General features: G+C 40.2%; 1 protein-coding gene across 1 annotated transcript in view; it reads left to right on the plus strand.

Annotated features, from left to right (window-relative positions):
* The first annotated feature begins 10,597 nt into the window (after positions 1-10,597).
* LOC124266096 (jouberin-like) overlaps positions 10,598-14,354 on the plus strand; it is a 53,611-nt gene continuing 49,854 nt past the window's right edge. The window contains 1 exon segment of the mRNA XM_046700911.1: positions 10,598-10,836. Coding sequence (XP_046556867.1) covers positions 10,598-10,836 — 239 coding nt within the window.

The raw sequence follows: 14,354 nt of genomic DNA on the forward strand, positions 1-14,354 counted from the left end.
AATTTGTGTTTCACTGATGGGTAACGCAGTGTTGGTTTGTCTAAATCTTCGAGTTAGTGAGTGAGTTTAGTTTTACGCCGCACTCAGCAATATTCCAGCTATATGGCGGCGGTCTGTAAATAATCGAGTCTGGACCACACAATCCAGTGATCAACATCATGAACATCGATCTGCGCAACTGGGAACCGATGACATGTGTCAACCAAGTCAGCGACCCTGACCACCCGATCCCTTTCGTCGCCTCTTAGTACAGTTATAGTCGCCTTTTGTGGCAAGCATGGGTTGCTGAAGACCTATTCTGCCCCGGATCTAAATCTTGGAGTGTAAAAGAATAAGTGAGAGCCACGTTTTAATCCATTTTTAGACACACATTGTGTATATGGGATTATATATTTGCACTGTACTGTATAAGGGTACAGAGGAGTTGTGGGGTAGCCTAGTGGTTGGAGCATTCGCTCGTCACCCTGAAGACCTGGGTTCGATTCCCCACATGGTTACAATGTGTGAAGCCCATTACTGGTGTCCCCCGCCGTGATATTCCTAGAATAGTGCTAAAAGCGGCGTAAAACCCAACTCACTCACTTACATACTATAAGTGTATGCATGTACGTATCGGTGTTACGTAACATCAATAAGGCGGTATATAATTGACCCAATTATCACGCTTGTCATTGAATTCACTATTAGAACGAAGGAATTATATTGCGTGGAACATTTCGACACAGTGTTTTCGCAAAATCGAGACACTTTAGTTGAGATTATTTGATGACTTCATTGTTGTCATGAGTTCATTCACAGAAGTGCACATAAAGATCAATGAGCGCAAGTGGAATTTAAGGAATACTAAATATTTGGCCTAACAAATTGTATGAAGCTGATTTTCTATGATATTCTTTTAACAGTGTCAGTAGTATTTAAGATGCTTTTTAACAATATTCCAGCAATATCACGGGAGGGGACACCAGAAATGGGCTTCACACATTGTACCCATGTAGGGAATCAAACCCGGGCCTTCGGCGTGACGCGCTAACGTTTAACCACTAGGCTACCCACACGCCCCTAGAGTGACACTAGTAGTGTTTAAGATGCTTCTTGATTAACAGTGACACTAGTAGTGTTATGGAAGCTTCTTTTATTCCCATTTGTACAAATAGTGTTGAAGATACTTCTTTCATCAACAGTGACACTTCAAATGTTGCGGAAGCTTCAATAGTGAATGTATTACTAGGGCTGTGGATGATAACATTCACACTATGGATGTTCTGCACCTCTATCCATTGTCGTCCCTCTACATCGGCGGGAGAAAGTCAATGTTGGGACACGATAAGGGCTCAAAGGGAAGAGTCAGGGTCTTCACCAACGTACCGTCTGTCTCAAGCAGTTCAACTTGACTGAAAAGATAACACAATCACCAATAATTCTCATTAAGCACTGTGATATTTCTTCTTGAAATTAACGTTACGGTATCTACCTATCTGTTTAATAGCAAACACAGACCTGTATTACAAAAACTGGAAATTCGCCATACACATTTGGAAGTCTCTTATTGCGAAAGTAGTGAGAGACTTCCAAACGTGAATGAAAAAGTTTCTGTAATATGGGTTTGTAATATATATATTGCTGATAAAAACATACTCGATTCGTGTAGGGGAATGCCTTTTAGAAGCAAATCTTTATACATTTGATATTTAAAATCCCCGGGTACAATGCAGAGCACCTAAATATTTTATATCTTTTCAGCAAAACAAAATACAGTCCTCGCTTGACAGACACGTACCGGGTTGGCGATGGTACCTGAATTTAAATCAAGGGGCATAACTCACTCGCTATCCTCGTAGACAATGTATACGAGTTGGTCGCATTCGTTGAACTTGAGGTCACTGGGATCTTCAAAAATGCTGGTCCCGTATAGGAATACCTTATCAAGTGTGCCCACATCTAGGGAGTATAAATCCCCGTAGTCATCCATGAATAGTAGTGTACCTGCAGTTGATGAGATAAGTTCTAGTTCAAAAACAGCAGACCTGTATACTAACAGACAATCTGTGTAGATGGTACGAACAAATTTACCTTTGTTGGTCAGGGGCGTGGCTACCATTATGAAAAAGGCCGGGGATACACATAATTGTTGCTAAAAAGGTTGGACAAGCCCTCAATACTATCTAAATATAGAGCTTTCCAACCTATCGGGCTTACACGAAAACATTACCTTGCCACGCGCCTCTTGGTTGTTGTTGGTATGATGGTTTTTAATATTATGGTTAGAAACTATGGGAAGGGGAGGGGGGTCATTGATTTGGTACATGACATGCAGGGGGGTCACTTATTTTGTACATAAATTTTAGGGGGGGGGGTCATTCACATTGTATGTGCTTCTCCATAAAATCATCATCACACCCCACCACCCACCCCCTAGCCATAAATTATGAACAGTCCCTAATAGTGATATGGCTGGTGTCTGTATGTAAAGGAATCTTGACCAGAGAAGCCAGTGATTGTAAGCTGGTTCCCGGCTCCCTTTGCGTGTGCTAACTTGCGACATGCGATAGTAAGAGCAACGTGTGGGTATGACATGCTCATTCAACCAAGTCATCAAGTCTTACCATCCGATCAATTTTGTCGCATCCTGGGACAATTATGGTCTGCTAGGGACCTGTCCCAAACCGGAAACTCATTGAGAGAAAAACATCTACTCTACACTGAAGCGACAAACACTCACAAACACGCTACACTACAGCCACGAACCTCCAGATCGAGGAGTATAGAAACACGGAACATAATGTCTGTGATAATATTAGTAGGAGTTTTCAAATAGAAACAGACAGGGAAGATCCGGGATAGAATTGGTCTTCAGTAACCCATGCTTGTCTCAAGAAGAAACTAACGGGATCGGGTGGTCAGACACGCTGACTTAGTGAACACATTTCATCGTATCCCAATCGCGTACATCGATGCTCATGCTGTTGATCACTGGGTTGTCTGGTCCAGGTTTGGTAAATTACAGGCCGCCGCCGTTTAGCTGGAATATAGCTGAGTGCGGCGTAAAACAACAACCAAGTAGAAACGGTGGCTACAACTGTGGCAACTTGTCTCTCGGTGTACCAGCACCATGCTGGGGGTCGTGGGCTTCAGCAAAGTGATAACATCACCCTGATATGTGAAATTGGAGGCGTCAAACCCTTCTCACTCACTCACACTCAACCGTGGTTAGGACAGACTCACTTACCCGGCATAGAGGGCAACATCAACAGAACTGATTCCTGGAAGGGACACCGTAGCGTTGTCGCCTTGGGAAAATAAGCAACAGGTGCCTGAACTTTTAAAAAAGCGCAACATTTCGACCAATTTTGTCGCATTGTCGAGTTTTGAATGATACTGTGTTATTTACCATCGGGCACCAATGCGATAAAGCGACAATGTTCCTCTTAGGATATCATTCATAACATGTGTTCGTTTAGATATAATGCAATGTAATTTGCATATTCGATTGTTCTGCTGGGGCTGCAGCGAGAGAACATTACCAATATATCCATATAAGAATATATAGCAGTGATGACATTCCTGCCAATGCCAGGCAATGGACGGTCTTACCCATGGGAAGTACGTCGAACACAAGTATAGTGCAATAATGGGTAAACAGGGTTGTCAGGATTCCGTTTGTTGTGCTGACTGCCACAGTCCGGATCTCGTCATCGAATATCACATACACGACTCTGGAACATAGAGTCACCTTAAATGGAACAAATCACTTAAGCAACAAATTGTCCCGAACAAACGTATATACGATAAGACCATATAAGAAGACTGCAAGTGCCTCAAAACATCAGCATGTCCTAAACGAGTGCAAGGGGCGGTGGGGTAGCCTAATGGTTAAAGCGTTGGCTCGTCACGCCGAAGACCCGGGTTCGAATCCCCACATGGGTACAATGTGTGAAGCCCATTTCTGGTGTCCCCTGCCGTGATGTTGCTGGAATATTGCTAAAAGCGGCGTAAAACCAAACTCAGTCAGTCAGTAAACGAGTGCAAAGGTCATTAATTGCATATATCATATCATATATTCGTATATAAATAAGATGTGACAATACAGAATCCATCGGGGCGGCGGGGTAGCCTAGTAGTTAAAGCGTTCGCTCGTCACGCCGAAGACCTGGGTTCAATGTGTGAATCCCATTTCTGGTGTTTCCCGCCGTGATGTTAGAATATTGCTAAAAGTGACGTAAAACCAAACTCACTCACTACAGCTTCCATCAAATACGAGCACGATCCATCGGATAGACTTGCAAAAGTCTCCAACTGATTCCTAGATTATATACACAACACGAGAAAGCTGCCCCTATAAAACACAACTTGATTCGCAGTGGTAACAGTCATAGAGGTACAAGTAAAGCGTCACTGAACAGCCGTAAGGGTTAATAAAAAACTGCTTTCGGGTACATGCTTCTCAAACCTGAGGAGCTAGGTCGGGCTTTGTTTCGTATTATAATAAAGTAAAACGAAGGACGAATGCTTGATATTATTTTCCTAACAAACACAACTAAGCACATTGAGCTCGACTTTACTATTAGTGGTCAAGCAAGCATAAAAGCTTATGCTTGAAATGACCCCATCCCTTTTATGACCCTTGAAGATCCGGGTTAGGATTGATCTTCAGTAACTCATGCTTGTCGTAAGAGGCGACTAACGGGATCGGGTGGTCAGGCTCGCTGATTTGGTCGACATATGTCATTATATCCCAATTGCATAGATCGATGCTCATGCTGTTGATCTCTGGATTCGATTATTTACAGGCCGCCTAGTGTGGCGTAAAACTCAACTCACTCACCCACCCACCCCACCCCCATTTATGTCACGGCAACCTGTTATCTTAAATCAAACGAGTGGTTGACTGGATGGACAACTATACACACGGCTGTCAATGTTTCTATGTCAGCCTAACCAAAACATTGTATCAACGTTCAGGCTTACCCATCCTCTACGGCGACCTTGCTAGGAATGCCAGTGAAGGTAGCTACATTGCGCATCATTGAGCCAGTTCTCGAGACTGCCGAGATGATGTTTGGTGTTGTATCCGTGAAGAACACAAGCAGGATTAGTTCGTCGTTGTCCACGGAGTACGCGATATCAGTAACGCCGAAATTCACTGAGGGCATATCTTTAAAAAAAGTTATTAATGTTACATGAGATGTACAACTGTAACCCCGGTTTGGTGAAAGTTTGATTGACTAGACTACTATCACCACAGTTACATATATTACCTGAGCAACTACGACTAGAACCACGCTCCTGCCTTCCTGCAGTAGTAGAAGTAGAAGCAGTAGTAGTAGTAGTGAGGGAGGGAGGAGTAACAGTAGTAGTAATAGCAGCAGCAGGAGTCGTGGTAGTAGTAGTAGTAGTGCAGTAGTGACTGAAGTAGTGGTAGTAGTATTGATAGTAGTAGTAGTCGTAGTAGTCGTAGTCGTAGTAGTAGTAGTAGTAGTAGTAGTAGTAGTAGTAGTGCAGTAGTGACTGAAGTAGTGGTAGTAGTATTGATAGTAGTAGTAGTCGTAGTAGTCGTAGTCGTAATAGTAGTAGTAGTAGTAGTAGTAGTAGTAGTAGTAGTAGTAGCAGCAGCAGCAGCAGCAGCAGTAGTAGTAGTAGTAGAGGGGTATTTTTTGCAAATCAAAATAATGTTAAACTGGGTTTAAGCATGATGTTAAACGGAAAGTAGCAGTAGTAATAACAGCATCATCAGGAGTACCAGCCGCAGCAGCAGCAACAGAAGAAGAAGTAGTAGTAGTAGTAGTAGTAGTAGTAGTAGTAGTGCATTTGTTGTAGTGACAGTTGTGTGGTGGAATTAATACTTAATATCCCCAGCCACCGTGTTCCACTGTCAATTTTGTACGAAATGTCGACAGAGAACAAAGGTAATGCCTCCAGTCTACCTGTGAGTGAGTGAGTGAGCTTCTACATCTATATACTAGTTCCTTATTGTCCAATCAAGTTAATATACATCTGTATAATTTTTATTATTATCCAATCAGCTTTTTTACTATTATCCAATCAGCTACTACATCTATATAATATTAAATTAATATCCAATCAGATACTACATCTATATACTATTTTATTATTATCCAATTGACTTAATATACATATGTATACTATTTGTTATTATTATTATCCAATCAGCTACAAAATCTATATAACAATTTATTATTATCTATTCAGCTTATACATTTGTATACGTTTATATTATTATTCAGTCAGCTTATACTCTTACAATACCTCTCATAATATGGTTGTAGTCACTCCATCTTGGTAACGACGACGAATCTATATCGAACCATTGCTAACTGCAGTTAACCCGGAGCTGTTAGCTTTGAAGCCGTACGTTTCACTATTCACCAACTTCTATAAACCCATTATCCACATGGGTACAATGTGTGAAACTAATTTCTGGTGAAAGCACACACACACTTACTCACTATCCAGTCAAACACTACAACTACTATTCCCACTACTGCTACTGTTGCTGCTGCTACTACTACTACTACTGCTGCTGCTGCTACAACTATTACTGCTGCTACTACTTCTACTGCTGCTGCTACAACTACTACTGCTGCTGCTACAACTACTACTGCTGCTGCTACAATTACTACTGCTGCTGCTACAACTATTACTGCTGCTACTACTTCTACTGCTGCTGCTACAACTACTACTGCTGCTGCTACAACTACTACTGCTGCTGCTACAATTACTACTGCTGCTGCTACTACTACTGCTGCTGCTGCTGCTGCTACAACTGCTACAATTACTACTACTACTACTACTGCTGCTGCTGCTACTTACTACTAGTAGTACTGCTGCTGCTGCTACTACTACTACTACTACTACTGCTGCTACTACTACTACTGCTACTACTATGCTTGTCGTAAGAGGCGATTAACGGGGTTTTGGGGGATCACGCCCGCTGACCTGTTTGGTGCATGTTATCGTATCTCCAAGGCGTAGATCGCTGCTCATAATGTGAGCCACTTGATTTTCTGGCCCAGACTCGATTATTTACAGACCGCAGTCATATAGCTGGAATATTGCTGAGTACGGGGTTAAACCAACAAACTACTACTACTACTACTACTACTACTACTACTACTACTACTACTTCTACTACTACTACTACCACTTCTACTACTACTGCGTCTGCTGCTACTGCTACTGGTACTATTACTACTACTACGTCTTCTTCGTCTATACGTCTACAATTACATCTACACTACTACCACTTCGGTAATATAGCTTAAATGTCTAGTATAATGCTAGTTACCAGAAGCGTTAGCCACCAGCCTCGAGTTTGTTCCGTTCAACTCTGTACAGAACACCTGAAATGGATTGCTAATAAGATAATCTATTGTAACAGAATCGAAATTAACATCAATAACGAAATCAAAGATGACATCTGAAGCTGACAGAGTCCGAAGTCCAGCAGTTAGGTGGCCGAACGGCTGGTCCACAGACGGTGCGACGTGGGAGACTTCATTGGGGTTGAATCGCCAAATCGTGTCGTTTAGACAGCCAGCGATAAAGACGTTTTCGCTCCCTGTAAAAGAAAAACAAAACGATTTTAGAAGAAAATTAGATATTAGTGTTTGAAAGTTTTCTTTTGTCAAAGGTTAATCATAGCGCTCTCAAAGATGACAGTAACAGGGTCCTACACAGTATATTTATATATATGCTGCTCAGAGTAAGTTAAGGAATACCCGATTTTTTACAATGCCTATAATTAATTGGTCACATTTAAAAATGTGATTTTGTTTTGGGTTCTTTTGAGTAGTATATATGTATGCATTGGAGGATCCAGCACACACACACACACACACACACACACACACACACACACACACACACACACACACACACACACACACACACACACACACACACACACACACACACACACACACACACACACATACTCAGCTATCAATGTACACCTGAAGAGCCGTTGAACGGCGAAAGATCTTGTGCAGATATAAAGGAGATTTGACAAGAAAAAATATCTGGACTCATATTTTATATATTTATTGCTTATACACCTGCAGACATCACTTGTTTATATATATATATATATATATATATATATATATATATATATATATATATAGTCATGTGACTGGAACGTTACATAGATTGCTTTTTTCCCCATTTATAGATCTGTATTTTATAGCTAGATATTTACATCTACTTAAAGTCGCCAGCCCTAGGAATACACATTTGATGTATTTATAGTTAAAACGAAAAGTGGCTTATCAACATATCGTACGTTCTGATTTCAATACTGTGAGACAGACTTGTGGAACGGAATGAGGGTGATATCATATATGTTCTGGAGTGTGTGTGGAAGTCTGTTGGGCACATTGCACGTGTAGTTGCACATTGCAGACTCTGTGTGCCAGGTCGCGGGTTCAAAGGTCAGGGTTTTGTATACACCTCCCAGGACTTTTCTTTCGTACAGTATCACTACAACTGTTAAGGAATTACTAATAGAATGTACATCTCGAAACAACCACATTGTTTTGCATTGCTAACTTCATAGCCCGTGTCCTCCTCCAACAACTGTAAGCTCCTATATGTGTTTCAATTATTTACATGGGTCACATGGACTTTAAATTGCTTTCAACCATGGGTCACATGGATTTTACATCGTATTGAAGCATGGATCTCGGGCTCTTTACATTGTATGTATTAAACCATGAATTGCATCGCCTTTAAATTGTATTGAAGCATGAATCACCAGACTTTTGCATTGTTTTGAACCATGTTATTTCAAATTATATTTAAACATCATTTATTACATGGATTTTACATTGTACTGCAGCATGGGTCACTGGCATTTAAATTGTATATAAGCATATATCACATGACCCTTAAATTGCATTCAACAATGGATCACATGTAATTTAAACTGTATTCAACCATGGATCACATGGATATTACATCGCATTCAACCATGGATCACATAGATTTTGAATTGTATTCAAACATGGATCGCATGGATATTACATTGCATTCAACCATGGATCACATGGATAGTAAACTGCATTCAACCATGGATCACATGGATATTACATCGTATTCAACCATGGATCACATGGATATTAAATTCCATTCGACCATGGATCACATGAAATTTTAAACTGTATTCAACCATGGATCCCGTGGATTTTAAACTATATTCAACAATGGAACACATGGATTTTAAACTACATTCAATCATGGATCACATCTTCATATTGAACCATGGATTACATGGCATTTAATTGTTTTGAATCACATAATTCACGTATATTTTAAATTGTATTGCACAGCTAGTGGATCGGATGGATTTTGATTGCATTAGACCACTGATCAAGCAATTGAATCGTCGTTCTACACAGTACTAAACCATTTCTATCGCAACTCGTGTTATTTAGCTGAAGGTGTTTCTAACCTTCGCATGGAATGCTCTTTTTGACGATGCCCCGGAGAGATCGCTTAAGGTCTGCCATATCGGCCACTAAATCTTCTTTTATGATGGAGTTAACGCAGGGCTTGTCGCATCCGGGATCTGAAACGGAAAAAGGTGGAGTTGGGTTCGGAATGCTTGACTAGAAACGCCTCTAAATGGAACGTTGATGGAAAATACACCCTCCCTTTACCCCCAGTGATAGTTTAAATAATAGTAATAACAACAATTACAACTCAAGAATATCAGTGGTAATCATCACATCACATGACATGTCAAACCTACTTGTGACAAGGCAGGAATCGTACAATGGATGTTGCTTTTCTTTCTTATGATTAATAGGGGCGGTGGGGTAGCCTAGTGGTTAAAGCGATGGCCCGTCACGCCGAAGACCCGGGTTCGAATCCCCACATGGGTACAATGTGTGAAGCCCATTTCTGGTGTCCCCCGCCGTGATGTTGCTGGAATATTGCTAAAAGCGGCGTAAAACCAAACTCAGTCAGTCAGTCAGTGTTATGATTAATCCGTGAAGATCAGGGTTTGAATTGATCTTCAGTAACCCATGCTTGTCGTAAGAGGCGACTAAAGGGATCGGGTGGTCAGGCTCGCTGACTTGGTTGACACATGTCATTGTACCCCATTTGTGTAGATCGATGCTCATGCTGTTGATCATTGGATTGTCTGGTCCAGACTCGATTATTTACAGGCCACTGCCATATAGCTGGAATATTGCTGAGTGCGGCGTAAAACTAAACTCACTCATTCATTCTTATGATTATGGTAAGTTATATTATATATTATAATAATGGGTAGCAACATATGTGGGTCCCCTTCATTAGCATTATCACCATCATAACCGCAATCGGTATGTTACACGTTATATTGCAGTGTGATGGGGGAGGAGGGGTAGCCTAGTGGTTAACCGTTCGCTCGTCACGCCGAAGGCCCGGGTTCGATTCCCCACGTGGGTGCAATGTGTAAATCTCTGGTGTAATATTGCTAAAGCGGCGTTAATCCCAATTCACTCACATTGCAGTGTAATGGTGATAACGGTGGTGCACATTAATAAGTATAAAACGAACGAATGAGTGAATGAACGAACGTATGAATGAACGAATGGATGAAAGGACGGACGGACAGATATTCACATGTGTATCAAGACTCACCGTGACAAGGTTTACAACCGAAATCAGCAGCTTTTTCGAGATTATGCAGTTGACTGTCCATCCTCCGAACAAGACGTTCAAGACTAGCAATCTCGCAGTGAGCACCTCCCTGAGAAGGAACAGCGAGGCTCACTATGAGGACACAGCTCGCCAACAGCAGCATCTCGGTCGGTTTAAGAGAGTGTTAATGTGTGTTCGTGTAGTCACTTTAGGTTTCTGTAATGTTTTCATAATTTTACGCTCAATTACTTGATTTGGTTATACTCAATAAACTTCTATATTCCCCGGGGGTGGTAAATGAGTTTTACTACAGGACAAGAAATGAGCGACATCGAATACATAGTGTATTTTACAAGTACGGTATTAACTCTTGGCGATTATTGGCATGAGTATATGAAACGTCATCGCGAGAGATGAAGCAGTCTCAAGTATCCCCCCGAAACAGACAAATGATGAAAATAATATGAACTGATCACTGAAAATAAGAAGAGTCTCCTTGAGAATAATCTTGTATTTAGGAATGTATGATTACAATTCTTGAAAGTTCACGGAATGCGGTTTGCCCGGATGCTTCTTATAGGTGCAGACTGACTGACTGAGTTTAGTTTTACGCCGCTTTTAGCAATATTCCAGCAATATCACGGCGGGGGACACCAGAAATGGGCTTAACACATTGTGCCCATGTGGGGAATCGAACCCGGGTCTTCGGCGTGACGAGCCAACGCTTTAACCACTAGGCTACCCCACCGCCCCTTATAGGTGCAGATATGCATAGATAACTGAAAGTCGATTTCTCATATCATGGTATCAAAACCTTAAGTATTCCATTATTCCATACATGTTATTAATAATCAGATAAAATTGTTTATGGATATTAAATATATACTCATGGAAAAACGAGTAAGGGAACACATGGAAGTACAAGTGTTCCTTTATATAAATTATTGTGAGTATATATGAGTAATATCGTAAATTGTAATTATAGACAAAGACTGCCAAATCACACAATATTTATCGTTTGTTTGTTTTGTTTATTGTTAACGCCGCACTCAGCAATACTCAGCATCGATCTAAGCATTGGGATACGATCCCATGTGTCAACAAAGTCAACGAGCCTGACCACCCGATCCCGTTAGCCGCCTCTTACGACAGGCATGGGTTGCTGAAGACCAATTCTAACCCGTATCATTACGTCCAATATTTATCGAAGCTAGTGGGCATGGCAACGATTGCGTTCAACGGAAGAAAAGGTTATGTACACATTATACAAAAGAGTTCAGTTATCAAATGATCATATACGTCCATGTTACATTATGATTACAATAATCAGTAAATTCTTCAGTTTACTTTCAGTAGAAATTAACAGCCAGGCAAAAGAAAGTATACTCGCGTTTGATGGTGGATAAACTGTAACAAAGACAAAATGTTGGTATTTTCCCCTTTTTTTCGATAGGGATGTATTTGTTTTGTTTTGGACATTAAATAGTCAGTGTTGCGACGCATGTTTAACTCTAGAGATATTTTCATAATGATTTTAAGTTATATGTGATATCCAGTTTCTAAAGTTATTATTACAGTTAAGGAAACTGTTCGTGTTTTTCGAAATCTATAACTTCTGATATGGTAAGGAAATGAGCCATAGACCTGTTTCATTGGGCATGTAATTACTCTCCCAGATAAAAGGGCCTCTGTCTTATCTTCACCGCCGATTGAACATCTCACAAGTAATCGACCATTAATCGCGTATACAAAATAACACTTGGAGTTATTTGGCATTTTTTTGCACTTTTTCTAGAAATGCCAAATCACCGAACATTAGTTTTATTTGGATATTAAATAAGAAAGATGAATATAACCGCGACCATTGCAGAAGGTAACTTTCCATGCGAACCTTTGAACACAAATTTTCTTTAATTGCATATATTCTACACAAAATAACGTTTAATGTTTTTTATATCTACTTTGTGGACATGTATGCGTACTTACGTTAGAGTATTATCAGTTGAAAAGGAAGATCCAACAAAAAGTTTCATCAAGTAGACTTGACATGTCCTAATCTAATGTCAGAGATACAAGCTGGATGTGTAGGTAAATATTGTGAAAATATGTAATAAGTCAAGTGAAAGCTTGTGCAAGAAGTGAATTTGCATTCCTACCGTGCTAAATATGTTGTAATTTTGTGTCGAAAAAGTAGATTTATTGAGTGAGTGAATATGGTTTTGCGCCGCTTTTAGCAATATTCAAGAAAATCACGGCGGGGGACAGCAGAAATGGGCTTCACACATTGTACCCATGTGTTGAATCGAACCCGGGTCTTCGAACACTGCACATGCTCATTAGTTTCGAATATCCATTATATCTATCTATCCTAAATAGACCATTGAATCCCGCGAGCCAGTGGTGGTGGTGACCTCACATGCCCCTTGTGGCTGGTCAACTTTACAATCATTTTAAGAGTAGTTTCAAGCTTGTCAACTTTACAATCATTTTAAGAGTATCGTTTCAAATTTAAACTTATGTTTATCTAACATTTTATACATTTCATAACAGTGGCATTTACCTAAAATCTATTGTATCGATCCAAATTTAAACTCCCCGCCTACACTTCTATAATAAAATGAATTGCGAACATTACAGTGATAAAAATTGTTTAACATACACCAATGCATCTATCATGAAACTATAGGAAACCTCTTTTGAAATGTAAATATGTATTTACAGCTCACGCAGCCTTCGCAGTAATGAATTAACTGAGTTCGTTTAACCAGTTCTATTCATGGCTGAACGAGGGCGAGTATCGGGGGATATACATTGACCAATCAACGAGCAGTGTGACATTGAGCGCGGTCCGGATAATAAACATCATGGCGGAAGACGGTATGTATGAAACTAAGAAATTATTGAAAAACATAGACTCCGTGTTGTATTAGATAATGAATGGATGGTTGTAACTGACGAAGGACTCGTACTTTAAGTGCTAAAGTCACCGGTAGACCTGCGATGTATTTACCGTCGGACACAACTGAATGAACAGATGCTGAAATACGAAAAACATGACATGACCTGCTTCTGTCACATTCGATGAAGGGAAACATTCCTGTCAGCCGACTTATAATGTTGCTTTAAACAAATCATTGATCCATATGAGTTTAATTTCTTGTCCAGTTTCATTCTCCCAGCTCCATGTTATCAGTTCGTCAGCTCACTTTTGACAGGTGCGATGTGCTGAAATTTTAACAACGGTTACAAGTCAATGCTTCTTGAGTGAATGAAGTTAAATCACATCAAACCTGTCAAATTCACTTAGTTACAGTTACAGTAACTGTTGTCAGTTACATTTCTGACATTTGCGTTTAACGTGAGCATGTTGAGTGTCCTGGGGAATTACATACCCATTTATCACAAGTATTCTGACGAAAAATAGCACACAAAATAATGTAATTAATCAGTTAGTAAGTTGACTGATATGCGCACAGTTAATTGAACATGTTGATATGTTTGTGGGATACGACTGACAGAAATGCACCTTAAATAAATGCTGTTTTAATTGGGTACTGTTCACACTGAATCACATGTAAAGAAATCTGGAATTTACCCAAGTAATACTTGGTAAATGTATCATATCCTAGCTGCTTCTATGTACAGGACATATGCTCTCATGCATTTAATCATTGTTGGCAGAGTGAAAATGTTTAAATGTATGTTGT

The sequence above is a fragment of the Haliotis rubra genome, unplaced genomic scaffold (genome assembly GCF_003918875.1).
Source record: "Haliotis rubra isolate DU_JTF1 unplaced genomic scaffold, ASM391887v1 Scf10, whole genome shotgun sequence".
Lineage (NCBI taxonomy): Eukaryota > Metazoa > Mollusca > Gastropoda > Lepetellida > Haliotidae > Haliotis > Haliotis rubra.